This window comes from Mustela nivalis (genome assembly GCF_964662115.1).
Source record: "Mustela nivalis genome assembly, chromosome: 17".
Classification (NCBI taxonomy): Eukaryota; Metazoa; Chordata; class Mammalia; order Carnivora; family Mustelidae; genus Mustela; species Mustela nivalis.
The window spans coordinates 61,226,587-61,250,934 of record NC_139036.1 but is presented as its reverse complement, the minus strand read 5'-3'; the positions used below and the strand labels follow the sequence as shown (position 1 = coordinate 61,250,934).

The following is a 24,348-nucleotide window of genomic DNA, read 5'->3' as shown; positions in this document are numbered from 1 at the left end:
GAGCCGCGAGGAGGCGGGCTTTTCTACTGGCCCCAGACGCAGTGCGCCGATTGGGCGCCGAGAACCAATGAACAGCTCGGACGTGAGGCCTAGCCAATGAGAGCGGACGGAGGGCGGGACTTGCGCCGAGCTACGGGGGCCGGCTGGGGTCCGCGGCCGTGATGTGTCTGCTGCTGGGACCGTCGGGCGTCGGGAAGACGCTGTTGGTGAAGAGGCTGCTGACTATCCTTCCGCGCCGGCGGGGGCCGGGCGGGCGCGGGGCCGGGCGGCTGGTGCGGGCGTCGGGTGCTCCCGGGGGCGCGGGGCCGGGCGGCTGGTGCGGGCGTCGGGTGCTCCCGGGGGCGCGGGGCCGGGGGCGGGGTGCGGCCGCCGCCCGCCTTCCCCTCCCGGCTCGGGATCCTTGACTGCCCGCACAGCTGAGCTCCGGGGATGGGAAGGGCGAGCTGGGCGACCCGCCGCCGACGCGGCCCACGGTAGGCCTCCGCGCTCCGGCAGGTGCGGCGGGCTTCAGGGGAAGCTGGAGCCGGCGGTGGTCGGGCGGGGCGTCCTGCCTCCCGGGGCCCGGCTGCGGCGGACGTGGGTGGGCGCCTGGCGGGGCCCCGAGCGCCCGCCCCGCGCCCCTGGTCGCGCCGCTTCCCCTGCGCGCCCCAGAGGCGACCCGCACGGATGGGGGTCGGAGCTGCGGCCGCAGCCCGCTCTGGGGCATCGGGCCTGGACTCGGGAGGCCGCTTCGGCCTTGCTGGCGGGGGCGGCAGGGTCTCGGCCCTCGAGAACGGGCACCGTGGGGTTCGGACCAGCGCGGACGGCGGCGCGCGCTCCTCCCCAGGAGTTCCCAGTGGGGAAGCGCTTGTGTCCGTCGTGCCCCGGGGTTTTTCCACAGGTGGGCACCGACCTGACGGACATCGTGGTGCCGAGGAGGGTCACCGTTCGGGAGCTGGGGGGCTGCATGGGACCCATCTGGCCCAGCTACTACGGAAGTTGCCGCTGTCTCCTGGTAGGTCACGACCCGAGAACTTGTTCAGCCGCGGGCTGGTGCCGGACCGCACTCCCCACCGGCTGGAGTTTGGGTTCCCGGGCAGTTGTGCTGGTCGCGGGCTTCCTTTTGGAAATCCAGCTGGACCCCTGGCGCTTGAGCCCACGGGGCTTGTGGGCAGCAGGGGTCCTCTTCTGGCCCCAGCGAGCTTGCTCTCTGCACCGCTCCCCTGCCCGTGTTCTGTGTGCTTGATCTCTGCATGGCCCGTCCCCTAGCACGGCCTGTGCCCCAGATCCCCGGGCCCTGCCTGGGAGAACGGATGCCACGTAAGTAGAGAGAGTCCTGGACGGGCGGAAACAAGCGGCCACGGGTCACTCTCGTTTGACTCGTTTCTCTTTACCTCCACTGACCCCAGGCCCCTTGTTCAAAGTCATTTTGCTTTTCTGAGCCAGGTTATGACGCTCAAGGAAGGGGATTCTGGAAGGACTGTCTCCCTCACCAGGTGGCCCTGCTCTGCATTTTTCTTCCCTAGTTCATGATGGACGCCGCTAACCCCACTCAGCTGTCTGCGTCCTGCGTGCAGCTCTTGGGTCTCCTTTCTGCAGAAGAACTCGCAGGAGCGTCGGTCTTGATACTCTTCAATAAGATGTACGGGTCTGTCATCCTGGAGAGCGTTGGGGTCCCCCCGTGAGGAGGTCCCTCGGAGCGTAGCCATGGGGGGGCGTTTAGCGGGGGTTGGGATGGGCCTGTGGCAGCTCACCTGGACAGGGCGCTTTTTCTGCTCCAGTGATCTGCCCTGTTACATGACCGTGGAGGAGATGAAGTCCTTGATGAGGCTCCCAGACATCATTGCTTCTGCCAGGCAGAACGTCAGCACCGTGGAGATCAGCGCCCGCAGGGGCACGGGCTTGGCGGCGGTGCTGCGCTGGCTCCAGGACACCCACAGAGCCGACGGCTGACCCACTGCCAGGAGTAGCACCACTGGCCGGCCCTGGGGAGGAGGCCGAGAACAGCTCTGCTTGGTCTCCGTCAGTCTGTTCTTACAGGGCCCGATGGCTCCACAGAAGTCTGGGGGATGGGCTTCTGGCCCGAGTTGCAGTGCTGTGTAAACAGGAACCCCGGTTCCAGAAACTCTAGACAGCTGGCCTCTGAAAGAGAGCGTCCCCAGGGCTGGAAGGTGGACAGGGTGTCCTATGCCCATGCTGGGCTGATGCTCCCGGGGTGTATTCCCTTTCCCAGAGCTGTTTGGACTGCACAGCCCCACAGACACGGTCTCTTAATGTGGTACAGGCTGTACCTGTTGAGTCTGTGACAGGCTGCCAACAGGACCCCCGCTGTATGAGGCTGTTGTCAGAAAGATCTGAGCATGCAGTTGGAACGAGAATGGTGTTTTCACTGGTTCTTCTGCTCAGTGTACGGTCGGTCGTCGCGGGGGAGGGCGTAGTGGTCCTGCAGGTAGGTGAGGGCGGGGGGCAGCTCTGAGAGATCGTGGGAGGTCCCGGCAAGCTCATCCTGATTCCCGCCGAAGGGGCCTGCAGGAAAACGGGTGCATTCGTGTCCTGGGGCCTCCGTCACTAAGTGCCACAGACTTGGTGGCTTAAAACCACCCAGATTTACGCTCACAGTTCTGGAGGTCAAACACTGATCGCACGGCTGGTTCCTTCTGGAGGCCCCGAAGGAGAATGCGTTCCTCGCTTCTCTCCTGGCCTCCAGCAGCTGCCGGCCGTTCTTGATATAACTCAGCTTGAGACTTGCAGACCTGGAATCCCTGCGTCTGTCTTCATTGCTTTTTTCTCCTTACAGGGACACCGGTCACTGGATTTAGGGTCCACTCTAAATCTAGGATGATCTCGAGATCTGTAGTTATATCTGTAAAGACGTTTTTTGGAAATAGTGTCCCGTTCCCCTGCTTCCAGGGCTCCAGGGAGAGGTGTTAGGCCGCTGCGGTTAGTTGAGAAGCCTTCTCCTGGGTGTGGTGGTGCGTTTTCTACAAATGGCTTTCTCTGTCCCCGCTGGCAGTGGAGGCTAGCTGGGCTGGGAAGGAACCCCGTCGTGCAGAGCAGAGTGGTGGCCTGGGCCCCACCAGGGTAGTCTCCAGTCGGCCGCGTTGCTGGGGACAGGGGGTATTGTGTGCAGGGGTTGCAGACCATGCCTCGGAGGAGCTCTGGCAGAGACCACCGGCCGCTGGGGCTCCGGTCCGCCTGCCACCGCGTGGAAGCACTCCTTCCTGGGAAGGTCTGCTACTGCTGCACGCTGCTGTCACTGCCCTTCCGAGTCACACCACACAGCCGCGCGTGCCAGTGGCCTCGCCCACGGAGTCCTCGTGGATTTCAGTTTGGTACCCAGCATAACTGGCTGTCCACCCCCCTTCAGACAACTTAAGCACAGCACACACTCAGGAGACAAGCACCTGGCTCCATCTCTAGGAGTGACCCCAAGCTGGGGTCCATCTTGGATTTGGGCCTGGTCACCCATGATAAAGCCAGCCTGGGCCGAGTTGGTGAGTTCTTGGGACACTGACAGGCTCGAGGTGACTGCACCCTGTGGCTGAGCTGAACCTGGTTTTGAAAGGCAAACCTCCAGCCACAACCCATTCCCACCTTGCTTTCACACCACGCTTGGTGATGTGTCCAGGAGCATGGGTTCTCTCCGGGAGTGTGTTCACCCCTGGCTTGCCACCCTGCCCCCGTCCTGGGATCCTAGCGCAGGAAGGGTGCCAACCACTGAGGGAGCAGCACGCCCCCCGCCCCACCACTGCCACCCGTATCTGCCGCCACAGTGGACCCAGGGCTCCTGGGTACCCGATGTCGGGGACGAGGCCCGTGCCACACACAAACAGCCCTGGGACACTAGCCCTGGTCACAGAAACCACTTCAACGCAGAAAGTTTTTGTTTTTTTTTAAAGATTTTATTTGACAGAGATCCCAAGTAGGCAGAGAGGGAAGGGGGAGAAGCAGGCTCCCGCCGAGCAGAGAGCCCGATGCGGGACTCGACCCCAGGACCCTGAGATCACCACCTGAGCCGAAGGCAGAAGCCTTAACCCACTGAGCACCCAGGCGCCCTAACTCAGGTTTTAATTTGAAAAAAAAAAACAAAAAAAAACTACAAAACATTATAAAGGCTGCAAACGGACAAACAAAAAAGGACCCCACAGAAGCACACTATCCCACGTTCTGGAGGGCCGCCCTGGCCAAGCCTGAGACGGAGCTGTTCCCGAGCTGTTCAAGCCCAAAGAAGGGGACCAGTGCTGCCTCACAAGGATGTGGGCAGTAGGACTCCCCCTTCGTGTTCGACGGCCGAGGTCTGTGCCGTGCAACATCTGGGCATTCCCTCCTTAGGATCTCCTGGAAGGTTCAAACCTTGCCAGGCCCTGCCGTTGGCAGGAATTCCCCACACAGCCCTTTTAGCCATGGGAAAGTCCTGGGCCAGGGTCCTACCCTTGCCCTCAAGCTGCTTCAGACCTGCTCTTCTTTCCCCAAAGACCTTGAGAACGCAACCGCCCTGGCAAACCCACACTGCATGGGGGCTGTCCTGTCTCCATACCCAGTGAGAGCATGGGTGGACTCCACCTGGCTCCATGGACAAGGCACCAGGAGCGCGCCTCTCCATGGCCCAGACGCCAACCCCGGCCCTCCCCGCCCCCGCTCCGGCCTGCTCCCAGCCGGCCTGTGCCGTTGAACCACACCGAGCTTCCCTTACGGATTCAGCCCATGGAGTCTGCAGTGTCTCCCATGGACTGGCGCTGAATGACGGACTGTGGCATCATCCTCTCTCCCTAAAGCAGTCCTGGGGTAGCGGAGCCTAGACCTGTGTGTTCAGAACAAAGCTGTGATGAGTGATGCCAGGTGTGCCTGACCGGCTGTGTCCATCCCAAACGGGTGCCGGCCACTCTATGGAAACCTGGGACAGATAATGCCCTGTGTGAGACAGCCCAGCAAAGAGTCTCTCACAAAAAAGCCATCTTAGGGAGAAAAAGTGAGAGGCCAAAGGCCGGAAACCCTCTCCTGCGCTGGAGAGCCAGCACCTGGGGGCATGGGAGAGCCAGCGTGTGCTCCGGCCATCCAGCCGCCCTCCCTGGGCCCGGGGGGGGGGGGGGGCTGCTCTCACCATCACAGATGTGTCCGCCTTCTTCCCGTGAGGTGCGGGGAGCAGGCCGGCTGTGCTGACTGAGCCCCGGCTGCCGCTGCTGCTTCAGTGCCCGGTAGGCCTGCACGGCCCGCTCTCTCTCCTCCCTGATAATCCGCTGTCGGGCCAGCGACGTGCTCAGCGGCTGGGACACGCCGCCAGGGCTCAGAAGCCTCCTAAGCATCAGCGACTTCTTCCCAGGCTGAAGAACAGAGACGGAGACCGAGGCTCAGCTCAGGAAGGAGGAGAGGTAACAAAGGGCCCACGTTGGTCCAACAGCTGGATGCCCAGTGAGAATGTGGGACTCTGCGTGTAGGCCCTGGACCAGGTGGCCTTGGGGGACACCCAGGGCAGCTGCCCCCACTTACCTGGTCCCGGCTTGTGCTTGTCCTGGGCTGGGCGGTCAGCTCCGGGGGCTGTAGAGCAACCTCGCCAAACTTCACTGTGTCTGGAGGGGCAGAGGGGCAAAACTGATGCCTCTGGCCATCGCGGTCCCCACAGAGGCCCATGTGCTCAGGGCCCACACAATGGCTCCTGGAAGACCTACCTCGGAGCAGCTCCTGCTCCAGCCTCTCTGCTGCCTTCTCTTCCTTTCGCCGCCGGATTCTCTCCAGTCTCCGTTTCTGGAACCTGGGGAAGAAAGCACAATGCCGTTCAGATTCCCCAAGTCTCATCTCACAGGACTCAGAAGGCGGAGGTCACCCCTGCCCAGGAAGGTGCCCCACAGCACAGGCTGGCAGGCTGCCGCCAAGTCCCCAGTCTGGCGACTGCCTCCCCCCACAACCGTGCATGCAGAACAGGGCCCATTGGGTCCCACGGCTGTGTTCTCGGGGGACAATGGTGCCCCCCGAGCACCTCTGACAGTGTCTGGAGACACTCTGGGTTGTCCCAACAGCTGGGGGGACGGGGTAGGAGTGCTCCTGGCATCTCGGATAGAGGGTAGAGGCCCAGCTGTCGTCCCACACCCTGTGCCGCAAGGAATGGCCCTGCCGCTGACAGTCACTGGCCACGTGTCGACTGGGCCGCTCTTCTGAAGGGCCTCTCGGGGCAGCACTGTGTTTGAGAGACAGCTGTGGCTCCAGTGCGTGCTTCCACTTTTCTATGACTTGCTTGTTATCACCTGGCCTGACCACAAGCACAGGGCGCTCAGACGCGGGCAGCACCGTGGGGCTGCTGACCAGCTCCAGCTCCCACAGCTGGGATAGAAACTTCTGATGAAAGCTGGGATCCGCTCTTCTCAAACACTGCAGTTGTGGCAGAAACGTCTCGAAAAGCCCTTGTTTGTTGAAACCACCTCCCCGCCCCTGCCCACAGGCCCAGGGAGGTGGCACAGGGCTTCCTTCCCAGACTTCAGGGCTGGGGGCAGGGGCACTACAGCTGGCAGTGGGCTCCTTCCTGGTGCCGGATGCCACCCTCAGGACCCCTGCAAGGACCTCATTAGGCCCTGGCTGGAGATGGCTGTTTCCCCGCTTTACAGATGAGGCCTGGGGCTGAATGGTCGCAGGACTCAAGTGTGCGGCACAGCTGAAGGCCTCAAACTTCTTTCAGGGCAACGATCCTGGTCCAGGTCCTCAGAGAGGAGGTGGCATCAGCCAGTCAGAAGCGGGGGGAGCCCCACAGCTGCATGGGGTTCCCCAGGGGCCAGCAAGCCCTCCTGAGGGACCACCAGCCTTGTCTTTTTCCCCCTTTCTGTTGCAACTAGCCAGGGTGGACAACAGGTCCTTGACCTCACCTGGCTCTTGGGCCCCCTTGATGCTTTTCCAGAGAAAGGGAAAGAAGGAGCTAGGCCTTCAGAGTTCCGTGGGCCCAGAGACTCCCTGAACCCCCAAGGTTGAAAAGCTCTGACGCAGAGAAAAACACTCAGCAACGGACCAAGTTTTCACTTCCAGGCTCCCCCTGAATCATGCGGTGGCACCCCCTCCAGCGAGAAAACACTAACGCTGCTACCCCACCCTACTCACGCTTTCTTCCGCTCTGACTTCTCCTTCTTGGGAGCCGCCTGCACCTCGGGCTGTCGGGCCACCTGGTTTTTGCTGAGGAAGAGCACGTGCTGGGCCTCCTGCTCCATTCGCTGGATGTAGGCCCTGTCAGACTCCCACTTCTTCTGCTTGAATTTGGGGACAGCGATGTCTGGCTCCGCTCCCTTTGCTTCCTTCTCCAATGTCTTCTTGAAGGCCACCTGGGCTGAGGACAAAGGGAGAGGTCAGGGATGTGGCACCAGGCTGGCCGGCTCAGTTCCCTGCCCGGGGCCATAGGGAAGGAAGACCAGACTCAAGTCAGGGCAGCCCAGCGGCAGCCGCTGAACGTTTACGGTGCCCAGCTCAGGCACCCGTGTGGGTGGGAGCCCCCCAGCCCACCGCTGCACATCATAGATGTCCACCATGGCTCGGCCAAGGAAGAAAACCGAGAAGAACCTAAACGTTATTTAATCACCCACGGAGGACTGGTGAGTAACTAGTCTACGTCCATGTGAAGATTTCACCGCGCAAACCCAGGACGTTAAGCACGGCACAGAAGGAGCGTGTAGCGTCCTCATCGTAAGAACGGGAAAACGAACAGGATGCTCCTCGCGGGCAGGCAGGGCAGAACAGGAACAGAGCTTTCTTTCAAGGCGGAAGAGGAGGCTCCAGAGACAGGGAGAAGGCTACACCGCACCTCATACCTGCCACCCCTGCCTGCTTCACCACGCGTGTGTTTGTCTTCAGCATCCCAAAGCAAGAGCCAGCCCAGTAACGCGCAGCTCCGACCGGGGCCAGTGTGCACCCTCCTCTCACCTTCCCTGCCTCTTTCTGTCGCTAGGTCTTCGGCGGGCGTATAACCCACGAAGAAAAGCGTGAGGTTTACAAAGAAATGATAAAACTTGTATTTGGGGGGCGCCTGGGTGGCTCAGTGGGTTGAGCCGCTGCCTTCAGCTCAGGTCATGATCTCAGAGTCCTGGGATCGAGTCCCGCATCGGGCTCTCTGCTCAGCGGAGAGCCTGCTTCCCTCTCTCTCTTTCTGCCTGCCTCTCCATCTACTTGTGATTTCTCTCTGTCAAATAAATAAATAAAATCTTAAAAAAAAAAAAAAAAACTTGTATTTGGGGAGACACGTATATACGCCGAACACCAACATGCCCGACTCCCTTCCCCCAAATGACCCAACTGTTATCCCTGACACAGGCCGACAGGGGGGCACCCAACCTGGCCTCTGGGTGAGGGGTCGGAAAGGTGAGCTGTTCCAGGCGGGGGGCGGGGGTGTCTGCTCAAGTCCCTCGTTAACCTCCAGGAAACACCCCCCTCTCTGCCCACGGTCTCTGCACTCCCGTCCAAGAAACGGCCGGTTCTCAATGCGAGAGCTTCCCGGGCCTGCCCTGTCCACTCCCTCAAGTCGTTCCAGGGCATCTTTTCTCAAGTCAGTCTGAACCCACCGTCCCTCCTGATGGAGCTCCAGGGCTTGGGAGGCGAACCCACAGCGCTCACAGGGCCGTGAAGCCACTCCGCCCTCCGCGGGCCCTCGGGGCCGCTGACACCAGGCGTGGGCAGCGCTCCACAGCTCCCGCACCTTCGGACCCCTGGGCGCGGGCGGGTCGCTGCTGGCGAGGCCGTTGGGCACTTCGGCGGCGCAGCGGCCGCCCCGGCGCGCGCGCGCTCACCTCGCCTCCTGCGCTCCCGGGCGCCGGCGCGGCCGCCCATGTCCTGGCGGCTCCTCATGATCTCCCGCAGCCGGAAGGGGATCTCCTGCTCCTCCGGGTCCTGCGGCGCGCAATTCGCCTGCTGCTTTCCTCTGCTGGGGGCGAGGGCAGGCCGGTGAGACGCGCCCCGGCCCGGCCGAAGCAGAACCCGGGACACCGCAGCCGGGCCTGGACAGCGAACCTGGGGCCGGCCTGGCTGCGCGGCCGGGCGAGGGAGCCCCCTCCCCGGGGACCGCCCGAGCCGGGTTCGCGCAGCACGCTGGGCTGAGGGGCGCTCCCGGAGCCGCAGGAGGGCGGGGGCCGCACCCCGGAGGGCCCGTGCCGCGACCCGGAGCCATCCCGCTCAGCCGGCGGTCCTCCCTCGCGGCCTCGGCCGGACGCAGCGAGGGGCCAGGTAGGGACGGCGGGGCGCTAAGACCCACCTGCGCGGTCCGGGCCGCGGCGCTGAGCGCGGCGTCCCCCGCACCTGCTGCTGCCGCCCCCGCGGCCGCCCGGCACCCCCCGGCACCCCCGGCCCCAGGGGCGCAGCACCGCGGCGCCCGAGTCGCGCCATCCACACGCCGGGTGCTCCCACAGGACGCCACTTCCGCCCTTCCGCACAGTCCCGCCCCACGACCGCCATTTCCGCTTCCTGCGCTCAGCTCTGCGACCATTGGCGCGGTGCTGCTCTTCGACGAGCCGGGATTGGCCAGAGCGGCCGCCCCTCACGCGCTCGGGGGGGCGGGGCCTCGGGCTGCGGCGCGCGTGCGCCGGGGCCGGGCAGCGGGTGATGCTGCTCCGGAGGTTGGTTGCGGGAGGCCGGACGGTGGCCGCCGCTGCCCGCGGTCCGGCAAGTACCGGCGAGGCGGGCGCCGGGGCGGGGCGCGTTCGGGGGGGCGGGGGCCCGGTAGGGACAGAGAGTCCGGGCCCGCGCCGCCTGCTGTCGTTCTGTCCCAGCCCCGGCTCCGCGGGCAGCGCCGCCCCGCGCGGGCCGGGCTGTGTCCAGTCCCTCGGGAGAGCCGCAGTGGACGAGGAGCTGGTGCTCCTCGCCGGAGTTGGAGTGAATAAGGAAGGCAGGGCGGGCAGTCAGTGTGGAGCGCCCCGGACACCAGCGAGCAGGGGACCGGACGCTGGGGGGCCGGGGCTGGAGAAGTGGGGAGGCTGCCCTCGCGATCTTTACGGGGTGAGCTGGAGGAGGACAGGGAAGGAGGGGCGGCGCGTCAGGCAGGATGGTCAGAGGCGCGGCAGCACGGGTCGGAGGGAGCCGCCGCTGTGTGGCCGCAGCCCGCGGGCTTCCACCCGCCCCCACTTCTGCCCAAGGAGGAGGGGTGCCAGGGCGCCCCCAGCGCCCCCATCTGCTGGAGTGCATGCCCAGTGCCTGTCCCTGAACCCAGCCTTTCTCCAGGCCTGTGTCCACTTTGCAGACGGGAACCCGAGTCTGCAGATGAAGTAACTCGTCCAAGATCTCCGGGCAGTGAGGAATGGGGGGGCGCCTGCAGTCCCCGCCAGCGACCCGGGCTGAAATTTCCCTGGAGCTGGGGGCGGGCAGGGCTCACCAGCGTGTGTCTCCTCAGGGGCCGCGTGGATTCTCCAACTGGGACCGGTGCCAAAGGCTTCCTGGAGGCGGCAGCATTCTTAGCAGGCCCCGTGTCTCCGTCCATGCCTGTGAAGGCCACAGAGATTTCCGGAAGGACCCTGCAGAGGAGGGCTCTCAGGCAGGTGCTGAGGGCAGCAGGCCACCCAAGTCGTCCATGCCTGGCAGGGCCGCCCCTGAGCCCCTGTACCCCCCACCGCCTGACCTCCAGCCCCCCACAAACTGCTGCATGAGCGGCTGCCCCAGCTGCGTGTGGGTGGAGTATGCGGATGCGCTGCTGCGGCACTACCAGGATGGCGGGGAGCGAGCCCTGGCTGCCCTCGAGGAGCACGTGGCTGACGAGAACCTCAAGGCCTTCCTCAGGGTGGAGATCCAGCTCCGAGTGAGGGGCGGAGGCTAAGCCTATGGGCCCAGCACCCACACCGGCTCCAGCCTCCTCCTCCCTCCTCCTCAGGAAGCATCAAGGAGCTTGCGTGGCCCTTCGTGTCAGACTGGACTAGGAGGAATTATCGATTGACTTGATCTGAGAATAAATAAGCCTTATGTGAGGTTGTCAAAGAAAGCGTGTGCGGCTTGCCTTTGAACTTTCATTGAGATCCTGCAGGTTTGGCAACTGTAAGGGTGAAGTAAGGTCCGTGTCTTTGATGAGCCACGTGATGACCGTCCCCAGAGTCCCCTTCCATGTCCCAGCACCCAGAAGTCCTGCCCCAAGGTCCACTGTGGTTATTCTCAGTGGCAGAGAGGACTGCCTGGGCCCATGAAGTTGCTGTTGGCAAAGCCCTTGGCAGGCGTGGACACGGCAGCCTGGGAAGGCCCCGTCCTTCCAGCTGCCAGGCTCCCTGGGGAGATGCCCACCCCCCAGCCAGCCAGAAGGCTGGTGATCAGCCTTCGGGGGCCTGAGCCTCCAGTCCTTGCAACCCACTTAGACACGATGACCCAGGCAACTGACCTAAGGCCTCCAGCACCAGCCCTAGAATCAGCCTCCCGGCGCTAGCCAAGTTGGAGTGAATAAGGAAGGCAGTCCTCAGCTGCAGACCTGGCTGTGGGGCCACTCCGCCCGCCCGGGAAGAGCTTTTTCTTAGCGCCCTCACTGCCAATCCCGGTCCCCTGCTCACCCCCATCACGGACATGGTCCCGACTTACCTCCCTCCCCCAGCAATTCCAAGCGCCCATACCAGTAGCCTGGATGGGGAAGGAGTTGAAGGGACTTTCTGTTTTCTCTGTCCTCATTTAAGGATGAACTCAGGAGGGGTTCGAGCTGATAAACAGGCTTCCCAGGTAGGAACCTTTAACGTAAAGCTGGCGAGTCACGTAGAGATGTGTGGGTGAGAATTTCCGGAAGCAAAACGCAGGGCCTAGTTAGACATCTGTGGCTCAGGCCATCTTTGTGGATGGCTGCGTGCCTTCCAGGAACAGGGTTTATGGTGCCCCATACCTATTGGGCTGTATCTCACAGAGCATCTCGTTTAACACAGTGCTCATACAGATTCAAAAACGTCCCAGAAAGAGAAAGCTTTTCTCCAAGGACAACGGCAAAGCTTGGCAGGCTCTGAGGCTCCATGAAGGGTGGCTTATCGCAGAGATGTGGAGGTTTTCCATATTTTTTCCAAAATGCAGATTTATAGGAGGTTTTCTGTATGTACCTGAGTACATGTAACCATGCACATCTGAAGGATCCTACGGAGTTAGCGCTACTGTGGAATGATGGAGTCACAGCGAAGTCCCGTCGCTGGCCTTGCTCCCTTTGGCAAGGCGGGCTCCTCCTCCTCGCAGCCCACGGCAGTCAGGGTGGCCTGTGCAGCACCAGCCCAGTCACGAGGCTGCAGGTCTTGGCTGCCCATTGGTTGGTTTCATAGGCACCGGCTGGCCATCTGTGACGTGTCTGGACCTGGGCTAGAAGCTGCGGTCCAGCAGAAACCTCTGCTGTGTTCCACTCCAACACGGAAGATGGAGGTTAACCGGAGCATTATCTGGATGCACAACTCTAGGAGCGTGAACGAGTTCTAGCTGCCGTGGGGTCCTATGAAAGCCATCCTGCTCTATCCTGGGGGGTCACCCTGAGGAAATGACCCTGGGACAGGGCTCTGAAGTCCTGGGAAGAGGGAGCAGAGCAAGTGAGGAGAGGTGCACCTCACGCCAACAGAGCAGCAGGTGCAAAGATCCTGGGGTGGAAGAAGGGGCCGGGAGCATGGAGAACGAGGCAGAGGGATGAAAGGAGGTCCAAGAGGTAGACAGTGGCCAGACTACACGGGACTTCGGGGGCCATGAAGGTGGATGCTTTAGAGGTCAGAGAACTGAAAGTGGGGATACCCAGGACCTCAGCCAGGACAGTTTCTTCATTTCCAAGACAAGCAGCTCGTCCGCCCCACAGTCCGCAATGGCACGTCCCGTCCCCGTCCCGGTCCCATCCTCAGCCCTTCCCTCCTCCCCGGAGCCCTCAGAGCTGGGGCCCTCCCACCACCCTCCCGAGTGGCCCTACCAATCTCTTTAGTGCTGTGTCGGGGGTCATCCCAATCCGCTTACCCAGAGGCAGGATAAATGCCCCGCCGGGCCCCTGCCGGGGGATGCCTGGACATTCACACCCACGGCCTCCCGAGACCTGCTCAGAGCTTGGTGAGTCCTGACCTTCCTCAGCCGCTCTCTTGGTGGCCACTTACCCGAGGGGGTGGGTGTCTGTGCAGACGGTGGGAGTTGGTGGGCTTCTCACGGCTGTGCTGATGGCTGGAGCCACAGGAGTCTGTCTGCTGTCCTAGTCGGAGGGGGTCCCCACGTGGTCACTCTCAGTTCCCCCCTTTCTAAGGATGGTTGCAGGTGGTCCCCAAGGCCAGCAATGGTCTAGTGGACCTTGGGCCACGCACTCTCAGCCAACTTGAGTGGTCCTCAGCCAGAGACTGGACCGTGGTAGGGGCCGCTGGGAGAGCTTGGCCCGTGGTTTCCACGAGGCTAGCATCTGACAAGGAGTTCCGTCTGGGTCGGGGCTGTGCACACTGGCCCAGGACCTGGGACTGGGCAGCCTGCACCATCTAAGCTGTGGGGGGTGGGTGTGATGTGCCTGAACAGCCAGGACCACCAGGCCCGCTGCAGGTCAGCTTGGACCCCGTGTATGCCCTCCTGGGCTGGTGCAGTTTCTGGCAAGGGGCATGAACGTTAGGAAAGATCCGTGGTGGGGTGTGCCTGGGACTGGGCACCCACCCCCACCACCCAGCCTGCCTCGCCTGCCCGTCAGTCTCAGCCATGAGGCTCTAGCCTGCAGCTGGTGGCAGCCCAAGGCTGGCCTCGGGCACTACGGCCCACAGGACCAGAGTGGCAAAGGGGGCCCATGGGGTGGTGTCGGGGGCTCCTGTCTGCATCCTGTGGTTTAACCCCAGAACCTTCTAGACCCACAGCGGCCCAGAGGGATTAGAGTCACCCTCTGGGGCTAATAGGCTTAGGGGAAGCCGGGTTGCCCTTGAGCAGGGTCAGTGGGGCTTAGGACATCCAGGGAGAAGCAGAGGGAGGGTCGCCCTGTGCAGTGGGTTCATGGACACCAGCGGGTGACGCTGGTGCCCAGGGCAGCCTCTTAGCACAGTGAGTGGCTGGGGTATTTACCAGCAGAGGGAAGAAACTGCGGGAGGTGGCGGTTGCTCAGCTCAGCTCGGGACTTCTGAGACAGGGCCCTTCCTGCCGGGCACCGTGCCCTCCATTTCTCTGGCACCCCTCGTTGGCCAGCTGGATGCCTGACGTGCTGCCAGGAATGAGGCCGAGGGTCGCTACCCCCAGGGATTGGGGTGGGGTTGCAGAAGGGGAGACAGCTGAGCGGGGTGCACCTGGGGTCCTCCTGCCCGACCCCAGGTGGAGCCCCACGTGGAGATGGCGGGGGGCCACCACTGAGGTCGTGCTCAGGACCCCCGGGTTTCCTGTTTCAGGACTTTCTCTGTTCTACTGGATTGAGGCCTGCAAGGGAGGCAGAAGCAAGGAAGCTGACCGGGACCCCCCCCCCCGGTGTGTCCCCAGCCCATGGCGTGAGGCTGACCGGGACCCCCCCGCCCTGGTGTGTCCCCAGCCCACGGCGTGAGGGAGTCTAGAAGCCGGAGTTTGCCGTGGGGTCTTGCTCAGCCTGGCCATGAACCTGGAGCCACCCAAGGCCGAGATCCGCTCGGCCACCAGGGTGACAGGGGGGCCTGTCACTCCCAGAAAAGGGCCCCCCAAATTTAAGCAGCGGCAAACCAGACAATTCAAGAGCAAGCCCCCCAAGAAAGGTGTCCAAGGGTAAGCAGAGCTGGTGGAGGGTGCCCCGCAGGCCACACAGGAAGTGGGGGGCTGACCTACAGCAGGGGGGTTGGCCACCCTTTCTTAGCCGGGGTCCTGAGGGTCCCCCATTCCTCAGCATGGGCGGCGGGAGGGCTCAGGGACTCCTGTCACCCTCTACCTGTTGCTGCTGGAGACCATGCTCACGGCCACTTAGGCCACAGCCACAGCCGTCACACCCATGTGCGTCCCTGCACACACACGCACAGCCAGGGCACACTGGCAGACACTCAAGCACAGGTGTGCCCCCACGCAGCCCTACTCTCCTCTTCCCGGCCACTGGCCCTGACCACCCTGTCCCGCAGGTTTGGGGACGACATCCCTGGAATGGAAGGTCTGGGAACAGGTATGACGGCCGCCAGGTTCTTCCCAGGTCCCCCCCACTCTCCTGCATGTCCGTGTGCCTGGGCCCCGGGTCCCCCCCACTCTCCTGCATGTCCGTGTGCCTGGGCCCCAACCTTCCTCCGGTTTGTCCAGCCAGAGCTCCCCTGGAGCGCCACCCCAAGCCTGTCCTGCTTTCTCCGCCCCAACATCGAGCTTTGGGCCTCCCCGAGGTGGGGCTGCTCGCATTCAGTGGGTTAACTGGATACTTGGAGGGACTGGAAAGTGACAAGGAGGCCTTGCTGACCCCTGTGTCTCGCTGGCGTGCTACACCCACCTTCTAGCACGTGACACCCTCAAGCTGGCATGCCCTGGCGGGGAGGGCTCTCCACCCAGGACTTCTGCCCTCACCGCTTGGGGTGCAAACGACGGGGTCTGGGTGGGGGGAGCCCCTGGGGCCAGGAGCCTCCCGGTGCCACTGTTCCTTCTCCTGCAGACATCACGGTCATCTGCCCGTGGGAGGCGTTCAACCACCTGGAGCTCCACGAACTGGCCCAGTACGGCATCATCTAGCACCAGAGCCTGACCCGGAGCCTCAGGGCCGTCTCCCCTGCTGCCCGCTGCGACCCCTGCTCAGGATTCCTGTGAGGAGCCCCTTCCCCACCAAGGGTGTCCAGACTGCCCGGTTTGTGTCTGGAGACCCCTGCAGGGTGGTACCCTCAGGCCCCCAGATGCCAGTTACCAGAAGTTACCAGAAGTGCACCAGGTCCCTGCCAGACACCTCAGGGCCGGGCAGGCTCTGCTGAAGCAGAGCCTCCAGAAACATTGGCCCACAGACCTTCTCTTAGGGCTGGGAAGCCAGAGCAGGGTCTCCCAGGAATGTTCGTCACAGGCCACTCCTGTCCTGGTGTCTGGTGACGAGAATAAGCTCCCCTCACTAGCCCTTCCCAGCTGCTGCCCTTGGGTTGGGGATGCCTGGGAGGAGTCCTGGCGGTGCCTGACCAACACCCTCCAAACCCCTCACCAGCAGGAAACGTCCTACCCAACGTAGCCCACGCATGCTGTCCTGGTTTCAAAATAAAATTCGCGTGCCCCCCTTCACTCGGCTGGAGTGGGTGGTGGGTGGGGGCAGGGTCCGAGGGCTTGGGTCTCCAGCAGGGGCGGAGGGACGAAGGAGCAGGGTGGTGGGGGCAGCAGGGGCCTGGCCAGGCTGAGAGGGAAGGAAACCCACTAGACGCTGAGTCTGGGCCCGTGGAGGCTGGGGGTCCATGCAGCCCGGCCAGCCAGGCTGGGAGGCAGCCGCGTGCACAGCCAGCCCCCGGAGCAGGCCTCCCCAAGGAGGCAGACGAGGCCCAGCAGCAGCTCACGCCAGAACGGTGTGCTCAGCTCAGCCTCACGGGAGGAAACAGGGGGCGGAGAGATCAGGGAATTCGCTTAGTGGCCCAGCCAGCCTGTCCTTAGCTGTCCTCTACCGCTGGCCAGGTGCCCACTGGTGAGCCAGCAGCGCTGTCCACGCTGGACGCCACGCCCGGGTGGCCTGGCGAAACGGTCACTAGCAGCAGTTGCTGTCTGGAGCCCGCCAAGGGTGTCCGCGGAGACCGGGTGCCTCTGTGGGGCCTGTTCACACGGCAGTGACCGGACAGATTCCCATTCACGTGGAGCCAGAAAAAGCCATGGTAACCCGAGGCAATGAAGGCTGCTCAGGGCGCCCGTGGGCAGGGGGCGAAGCGGCCGCGGCCGGCTCCCTGCCTGGCTGGGGGTCCGTGTGGGCGCGCAGACGGAAGGCTTCTTCACACTGCCCACTGAGACGGGTGCCATTTTCCATAAATGATACAACTCACCAAAATTTATTCCCGCCGGAGCCCCGCCGTGGCCACCACAGTGGACGGAGAGGGCCGGGCAGCAGGGAGTGGGGCGGCGGGGGCACCCAGAGGCCGGGGCAGGATGGGGTCGGAGGTAGGGAGCCCAGGTGTGCGGAGCCGGAGGTTGGAGGCGACGGTCGGGGGTGTGAGTTGGAGTCGGGGGCTCGACAGCAGGCTTGCATCTGGCCCCGAGAGCCCCACATGCTCTGGGGAGCGTTGGCATCCTCTGTAGGAGGTAGGCGCTGGCAGGTGCGGCTCACGCAGGCCACGCGGGGTTGGCAAGTGCTCCGTGGCGGAGGGCAGAAGTCTCCGAGAGAGAGTGAGGTCAGGTGGCGGTGCAGGGACTCGTTCTTGCAGGCCCAAACAACTGGGAAGGAGGTGGCCATGCCCTACCCTCCGGGAAAGGGACCCTGGGGGGCGGGAGACCCAGCAGGGGGAGGAGGCCAGAGTGTCTGAGATGCAGGACGCTTGGCTTGGACACCTTCCCTGGGGGTCCCACGGGGCTGTCAGCCCTGGGCCGGTTTGGCGGGGAGCCTTTCTGTCCCCGCGGTTCTGGGGCTCCCCGCCAACCCCTGGCGGACAGCCAGGGCCCTCGCCAGCCGGGCCGCCAGCAGAAGCTCCAGGCCCTGGATGAACACAGTGGCGATGGCCCAGGCCCCGGCAGCCCGGACGTTGGCGCGCAGCCACCCGCGGAGCGCGAGGCTGCAGCCCTCCAGGTGCACCCGCCTCTGAACGGCCTCATCTGGGCCCAGAGCTCCGGAGCCGCACGGGTCGTGGCCGACTACTCCATCTCCCCTGGGGCTGACGCAGCAGGAGTCAGGGAGGCTGCAGGCCTGGGCCCTCTCGGAGCTGCAGTTAAAGGACCTGCAAGGGAACATGGGGCGTCGGTCCAGAGGGCAGGGCCCACCATTCCGGGCCCCGGCGCTGAGGAAAGTTCTCTCACTGACCCTCCCAACATCCACGGCCACACACACACACACACACACTTGTGCATACACAACAGCCAGCTTCCGGTGATTCAGGGGGAATCACCAGTCCAAAGTCACACTCAGCTCACGAACAAGAGCACACATGTGGATGCTTCTAGAACGCTGGCATGCTTCAGTGACTGCTGGGTGCAAGAGGCCGGTTTTCAAGTCTTCGTGACCATCTGTCGTGGTCAGTTGTCCTCCAGCAGAACTAGACGATCTCTGCCTGGTATCCCTAAATAGACAACACTTACACACACACACACGTGCACACACACATGCGGTCACATGCAGACACACACACACACGGACACGGACATGCACACAGACGCATATAGACACACATGTGGAGACACACACCAACGCACACGTGCACACAGACATGGACACACGCACACGCAACACATGCATGTAGACGCACATACGTGCGGACACACAGAGACATGCACACACAGAGACACACATGCACACATATGTGGACACACGCACACAGAGACACACACGCAGACAAACATGCCCGCGACGCACACGCACACACACATGCGGACGTGCACGTGTGCACACATACACATGTGGACACACATACGGACACGCATGCAGACACACGTGCGGAGACACACACGACACACACACAGAAACAGACACACGCAGACACACACACATGCGCACACACATGCGGATACAAGCACACAGACACACAGAGACACACACATGCGGACACACAAGCATGCACATGTACACACATGCACACACAGATACATTCACACATAGGCAGGCACTGACAGACACACGAGACACACGTGCACACACACGCACACACAGAGACGCACACAGACAAGCATGCACACGCACACACGTGCACACAGAATAGACACAGACACACGCGCGCGCACACACAAGCACACGCGTGTACACACAGAGACGCTTACACACACACACGCTATGGAGAGAGAATTGTGGAGCCCAGAACAATGTCCTCATTTAACTTAAGTGTACTTGACGGTGAGACATCCGGTGTGATGACCTTACCCAAAACACTCCCCAAGCTGAGTCTCTGAGTCTGCCGGCTCAGCTTCTCCGCTATGATCCCTATCCACCTGGTCCCCGGTTGGAGAGGGCAGAAACACGCGGGGGGCCCGCGTGTGTGCACAGGCATGTGTGCACACACTCGTGTGCGTGTACAAGTGAGCACGTGTGCGAGTATGTCCGTGTGGTCTGGTCGGCTGGCCGCCGGGGACGCCCCCCTGCCCCGTGGGCTCTGGGACTCACGGGTTCCGCGTCCAGTCCCGGTAGGAAGACACCCCGCAGCACTGCAGCCCCAGCTGGACCTGGTCAATGAGGAAGCGCAGGTCCGCGTCGTCCTGATAGTGGGTGATGGCCGCACGCAGCATGGGCTCCAGGCCGTCCTGCAGCGGGCCCCAGAGGGCCACCAGCAGGGACCCCACCACCGCCTCCAGCGCCAGGAAGGCGATGAGACCCCCCGAGAAGCAGCGCAGCAGGCAAGCGTTCTCGCAGAAGGCGCCCAGGCAGCCCGCCAGGCTCACGGCACTGACCGCCAGCCCCCCCAGCGCCAGTCCCAGCAAGGCGTCTTCGGGCAGGGCCGCTGCCCCGCTCCCCCGCAGAGACCCCTTGACAGCCAAGCCCCAGAGCCCGAAGGCCAGGGCCAGTGCACCAAGCAGAGAGAAGAGGAAGTTGAACAGGAAGATCAGGTATTTCAGGCAGCTGCTTCCCACGGGGAGAGAGGAGGCCCGGTCTCCCCCCAGGCCTGCCCTCCAGAGCTGGTCCTCTTGGGGCTCCTGGCGGCTTGCGGTGAGTGGGCTGCTTGCGGGGAGGGGCTCCTCCCGGCCCCCAGCGCCCTGTGGAGGAAGGAGCACACGGGGAGACCTCACTGGCATAATCTGGGATAATCAACAGGGAGGGTCACGTCGTCGAGGCTGGGGTCGGAGCCTGGCAGCGGGGAAGAGGCTGGACAGTGGGCAGAGAAGGGAAGGCTCGCAGACCCGAGATGGCCGGGGACGGACGCGCCGGCCTGCAGGCTTGTCTCCCGGCCGGGCAGCCGGGGGATGGGAAGGCTTGTCTCCTGCAGAATGGAGGGCTGCACCCCGCTAGCTCGCGGGAGACAAAGTGAGGCGATCCCGGGAAGCAGGCGTTCCAGGAACACACGAGCGCCCTTCACCCCCTCGGTGTGAGGGGAGACGTGGGCCCCGCAGCTCAGGCACGCGGCAGGCGGTCTGAACAGCATCTGCGTGGGCTGGGCTGTCTATGCAGTCCAGAGAAGGGCTTCCCCACCGGGCCCAGGAGGTAGAGGCCCCCCAGGCAGAAGGGCTGGCCCAGGGGACTGTCCTTTCCTCTTCCCCGATTCAGACCAGCCCTAGCATCGCAGGATCCCACTCTCTGAGCACAGACTCGGGGCCAGGCCAGCCAGGCTCCCAGGGCAGGGAGGAGGGCCAGGAGACCAGGGCTCTGTGGGAGTCGGGGCCTCCCTTGCCTTGCCCTCCAGCGGGACGCTCAGCCACGCCCTGGGCACTGGTCACACCACGTGTGCGAAGGAGAGAAGTGCTGACCCGTCCCCCCCTTCCCAGAGGAGTGGCTCATGGATCGAGGTTTGGAGAAGCTGCTGACTCTGCCCCCCTTTGTCCTTTCGTGGACAATCTCGATTTCAAATTTGCCTGCCCCCACCCCCCACCCTCTCCACCGGCCGGCAGGTGCTGGGGTCCGCACTTCTGTTCGCTCCCTGCTGGAGGGAGAGGGACGTTCTGCCCTTGAAATCTGGGAGGGTCAGGAAGCTGGGGCCCCTGCGCAACAGACAGTCCCCTGGGCCACACCTAGGCAGGGCCTCCCTTCCACACCAGCGTACCAGGACGAGGCTGCCCTCCGCTCCTGACATCCGATTCTGCCTTGAAACCTCATTCACTGTGAACTTGGAGGCGAGGAAAGGGGCATTGATCAGCCCCACAGACCCCAACAGTCAGTGGGAGCAAAAGGACAGGCTGCTGGGCCAGGCTGGGGGGTGGAGGGGCTGGGTTCGCCAGAGGTGGTGGGCGGAGGCCACAAGGTTACGGCCCTGCCAGATGCCCCGGAGGCCTGTCGGGATGGCCCCTCCCAAGCCCGAGCTCGCTGTCTTGCTTCCAGAACCGCAGGCCGCAGTGGGGAAGGGGCGAACCAGCAAGAAGGCGGAGAGGTCACGGGCGGAGGGGGAGGGCAGGAGGCCCTGTGGGCACATCGCCTGGGGGTGTGCTTTTCTCAGAGTGTGCGTACCCCACACCCCCTCACACACGAGGGGAAGGAGTTGTGGCAAGGTGCTGGGTGAGGATAAAGCTCCGGATTAGTGAGACTCCCCCCCCCCCCCGCCCTAATCTTACCTCCTTGGGGGTCAGAGGGGGGCACCTACCGGCCAGCCCAGCACAGGCCAAGGCTCAGGGTGGGGCTTGGGGCCAGGGTAGGTGAGAACTGCCTGAGGTCCTCCCCAGGGCCTTCAGGGTGGAGACGTTGCCAAGGGGGGGTGGGGAGCGGAGGCCACCAGGGCACTGGCTTACCTGGGACAGCAGGGGGCGCCTTTCCCCCGCCTCCATTCCGCACCCGGACAGGTGTGCTGGTCCCCGGCCAGGCGTCTCTAGCTCCACGCTGGAGCTGGTGCCCTCAGCCGTCCCGGGAGCTCTGCAGCCCAGGGCCGGGTGAGCTGTGAGCCGAGCCAGGATGCCACAGTCATGGCCAGGTCATGTGAGGCGTCACACTGTAGGGCTTAAGACAGCCCCTGCCTGTGGAGACCCAGAGCACCCCCCGGAGGGCAGAGCCACAGCCTCGCTGGGGGATTCCCCGGAGTTCTGGGCAGGCGTGACGTGGGGCTGTCCTCCCCACCCCGTGGCCCCCACGACAGGGGTGCCCTGTGGGCCTCGGTCTGGTGGGCCTGGCGGCTGCTCCCCCACCTCTCCCGGGACAGGAGAGCCCTGAGAACTGGCTCAGGGAGACCGGCCAGATCTGCTGGGTCACCCCCAATTTACTCTCTTTGAGAACGAGACGGTCTCCACTGGCCAGATCACACCTTCCTGGTTTTGAGGGACGCGGGCTCCTTCGTCGTGCTGAGCTTCTCCTGTCGGGGCTGGCCTCTGTCACAGTCAGCGTTGTGCGCAGAGCTTGGAAGGCCCCGGGCCACGCGGCTGCCCCCGCACACTGGGGCGCCCGAGGCCCTCTGACCCTGTCCTGTCTTCTATCCTCGGCTTGCATGGCGTGGGGAGGAAGGCTCGGAGCGGGTCCCCCACCCACTGCCAAGGCTCTGAGGACGCGGGCACATGGCTCTCCACGCCTCCCCTGTGCCTTTGTGACGCGGGAGGTCACAAAACGAATGTCAGTCTCTGGCTTGTGGGGACCTCTCGAGGCTGTGGGGGGGGCGCTCTGCACACGTGTTTGCACGGTAGGAGAAGGGGGCAAGGCCTGGGCAAGGCCCCGTGCCCAGCCTGTCTTTACCGTCCTCTGCCGTGCTGCTCCCCGGCTTCTTTTGTTTGGTGTTGGGACCGCAGCCACCCTTCCTCACTTGACCCACCCGCTTGCAGTCCGGCCACGTGGGGTGCTCGCCAGCGGTGGACGGCCCAGTGCGCGTGCCCTCTGCCGTTGCTGCCCCTGAAATCTCCTGCCTGGGTCTAGCTCCAGCCCACACCCCACCCTCAGGCAGAGGCCTCCCCTCTTCTTTGGGACACTGTTCACTTCGTCTTGTAGTTACTGCGTTCTTGCTTCATGCCCCACCCCCAGCTTCCCGCACGACAACCCCCCAACAGAGCCCCGTCCCCATTCCTGACCTGCGGGACCCAGAGGATGGTAAATGGCTGTTGGGTGAAGCCACTGCGTTTCGGGACAGTTCATTTCACAGCGTCGTCGTGACAACAGATTTACAATAGAGACACAGTTGTGCCACACATAGCTGGGACAGCAGGCCACTGGTCGAAGTCAGGGAGCGTCCTGCGTCCTGGGGATGCGGCAGCGGGAAAACCTGCAACGCCCTAGTGAGCACGAGGTCCCCTCCGGTGAGGGGGACGTCACAAAGCAGGGCGGTAAACAGGTGAACACATGTGATTCTTTTTTTTTTTTTTTTTTTTTTACAGAGAGAGACACAGTGAGAGAGAGAACATAAGCAGGAGGAGTTGGGGAGGGAGAAGCTGGCTCCCCGCCGAGCAGGGAGCCCAGGTAGGGCTCCATCCCCGGACTTTCAGATCATGACCAGAGCCCAAGGCAGACGCTTAACGACCCCCCAGGCGCCCCCCCAGGCGCCCCGAATATATGTGATTCTACACGGTCGTCAGAGGTATGAAGCCATGAAAGGGGGGTGAAGAGTCAGGGGGCTCTTATGTCAGTTGATCAGGGAGGGCCTCACTGTACCCCAAAGAACTGGAAACAGAGACTCACACACATACACAGACACGCATATTCACGGCGGCGCTATCCACAGATGCCGAAAGGTGGAAACAACCGGGAATACTCAGAATAGGTGAGTCTGTAGATGGGTGGTTGCCGGGGGCTGGGGGAGGGGAATGGGGGGCTGCTGCTGAACGGGGGTGCGGTTTCCTTCTGGGGGTGACAGCAACGCTTGGAAAGTAGATACAGGAGGTAGTCGTAGGTCTTGAGAGCACTAAATGCCACCGAACTGTTCACTGAGAAATGGTGGACTGCGTGCCCTGTGAATTTCATCTCAATTTAAATAAAAGGGGAGGAGGAGGAGAAACGTGGGGGAAGGGAGGGATGGAGCCGGGTCGGTCCACTCCGGTGGGGTCCTCTCCGCGGGAGGGAGAGGGGGTGGGGTGGAGCAGGATCTGGACCGACCCCCGCTGAGAAGGGGGTGCTCAGGCTGCTGGGTGGGGACTGCGGAGAAGAAGGCTGCAGATTTGACCCAGCGCAGCCACGTGCACTTCCCCGAAGTGACAGACCAGGACCCCCTCCAGCTGCTGCCACATCCGGCTCCCAGGCCAGGCTCTCACCCCGACAATCCCCTCTTCAGCTCTGTCTCCCTCCTGTCCTGACACTGGGCAGGGCTAAGTGAAATTCCAGTGACCCTCACAGCAAGGGGATGAATTGCGTTTCCCTCAAATCCATATCTTGGGGTCCCAACCCCCAGAACCTCAGAAGAGGACTTGGAGGGATGGCCCTTAAAGAGGTAATCAACTTAAAATGAGGCCAGTGTCTTCATACAGAGAGGAAATTGGGACACACAGAGACACCGGGGATGCCTGAGCACAGAGGAAACATACAGAGGTCTGCCAGCCAAGGAGAGCGGCCTCAGAAGACCCGGACGGGCTGTCACCTTGATCTCCGACTTCCAGACTCTGGATCTGGGAGAAAATACATTTAAGTTATACAGTCTGTGGAATTTTGCTAAGGCAGTCCTTGCAAAGTGATACGACAAAGGTAGAGCCTTTGTTGTTTTTATTTTTTATTTTATTTTATTTTTAAAAAAGATTTATTTATTTGACACCGAGAGAGATCACGAGTAGGCAGAAAGGCAGGCCGGGGCGCGGGGGGTTGGGGAGCAGGCTCCCCGCTGAGCAGAGAGCCCGATGTGGGGCTCGATCCCAGGACCC

General features: G+C 63.1%; 5 protein-coding genes and 1 long non-coding RNA gene across 8 annotated transcripts in view; 3 read left to right on the top strand and 3 right to left on the bottom strand.

Moving 5' to 3' along the window:
- LOC309850933 overlaps positions 1–24,348 on the bottom strand; it is a 1,194,231-nt gene that overhangs the window by 11,775 nt on the left and 1,158,108 nt on the right. The window lies entirely within an intron of this gene.
- Positions 162–2,357, top strand: ARL16 (ARF like GTPase 16; the record flags this gene model as incomplete). The annotated part of the gene is given in 6 exon segments (XM_082705517.1): positions 162–332; positions 334–406; positions 409–473; positions 881–994; positions 1,506–1,621; positions 1,761–2,357. Coding segments are annotated over 6 exon segments (711 nt in total). The 3' UTR covers positions 1,933–2,357.
- CCDC137 (coiled-coil domain containing 137) lies at positions 3,860–9,348 on the bottom strand. Of its 2 annotated transcripts, none has more exons than XM_082705511.1 (6): positions 9,194–9,348; positions 8,733–8,866; positions 7,060–7,282; positions 5,646–5,728; positions 5,467–5,546; positions 3,860–5,300 (listed from the first exon to the last, which is right to left on the bottom strand). In XM_082705511.1, exons 1-6 carry the CDS (start codon positions 9,322–9,324, stop codon positions 4,920–4,922), a joined length of 1,032 nt encoding a protein of 343 aa, XP_082561637.1. In that variant the 5' UTR covers positions 9,325–9,348; the 3' UTR covers positions 3,860–4,919. The 2 variants fall into 2 exon arrangements, with proteins under 2 accessions (XP_082561637.1, XP_082561638.1); XM_082705512.1 differs by having other exon boundaries at positions 8,733–8,863.
- On the top strand, positions 9,490–10,906 carry OXLD1 (oxidoreductase like domain containing 1). Its single transcript, XM_082705533.1, has 2 exons — positions 9,490–9,600; positions 10,325–10,906. Exons 1-2 carry the CDS (start codon positions 9,541–9,543, stop codon positions 10,742–10,744), a joined length of 480 nt encoding a protein of 159 aa, XP_082561659.1. The 5' UTR covers positions 9,490–9,540; the 3' UTR covers positions 10,745–10,906.
- PDE6G (phosphodiesterase 6G) lies at positions 14,447–16,035 on the top strand (the record flags this gene model as incomplete). The annotated part of the gene is made up of 3 exons (XM_082704567.1): positions 14,447–14,592; positions 14,937–14,977; positions 15,449–16,035. 3 exons carry the CDS (start codon positions 14,447–14,449, stop codon positions 15,523–15,525), a joined length of 264 nt encoding a protein of 87 aa, XP_082560693.1. The 3' UTR covers positions 15,526–16,035.
- On the bottom strand, positions 16,797–21,540 carry TSPAN10 (tetraspanin 10). 2 transcript variants are annotated; one of them, XM_082708535.1, is made up of 3 exons: positions 21,319–21,540; positions 19,052–19,638; positions 16,797–17,678 (listed from the first exon to the last, which is right to left on the bottom strand). In XM_082708535.1, exons 1-3 carry the CDS (start codon positions 21,352–21,354, stop codon positions 17,321–17,323), a joined length of 981 nt encoding a protein of 326 aa, XP_082564661.1. In that variant the 5' UTR covers positions 21,355–21,540; the 3' UTR covers positions 16,797–17,320. The 2 variants fall into 2 exon arrangements, with proteins under 2 accessions (XP_082564661.1, XP_082564662.1); XM_082708536.1 differs by lacking the exon at positions 21,319–21,540 and adding an exon at positions 20,640–21,125.

What these genes read in the sequence shown, in the direction of transcription:
- CCDC137 (XM_082705511.1), bottom strand. Translation starts at nt 9,324, where the DNA reads ATGGCGCGACTCGGGCGCCGCGGTGCTGCGCCCCTGGGGCCGGGGGTG. An exon ending in CCGGGAGCGCAGGAGGCGAG is followed by an intron (nt 7,283 to 8,732) that starts GTGAGCGCGCGC and finishes CTTTGTCCTCAG; the next exon opens with CCCAGGTGGCCTTCAAGAAG. An exon ending in GGAGCAGGAGCTGCTCCGAG is followed by an intron (nt 5,547 to 5,645) that starts GTAGGTCTTCCA and finishes CTGCCCCTCCAG; the next exon opens with ACACAGTGAAGTTTGGCGAG.
- OXLD1 (XM_082705533.1), top strand. Translation starts at nt 9,541, where the DNA reads ATGCTGCTCCGGAGGTTGGTTGCGGGAGGCCGGACGGTGGCCGCCGCT. An exon ending in CCGCCGCTGCCCGCGGTCCG is followed by an intron (nt 9,601 to 10,324) that starts GCAAGTACCGGC and finishes GTGTCTCCTCAG; the next exon opens with GGGCCGCGTGGATTCTCCAA.
- TSPAN10 (XM_082708535.1), bottom strand. Translation starts at nt 21,354, where the DNA reads ATGGAGGCGGGGGAAAGGCGCCCCCTGCTGTCCCAG. An exon ending in GGCGCCCCCTGCTGTCCCAG is followed by an intron (nt 19,639 to 21,318) that starts GTAAGCCAGTGC and finishes CTTCCTCCACAG; the next exon opens with GGCGCTGGGGGCCGGGAGGA. An exon ending in CGGGACTGGACGCGGAACCC is followed by an intron (nt 17,679 to 19,051) that starts GTGAGTCCCAGA and finishes GTTCCCTTGCAG; the next exon opens with GTCCTTTAACTGCAGCTCCG.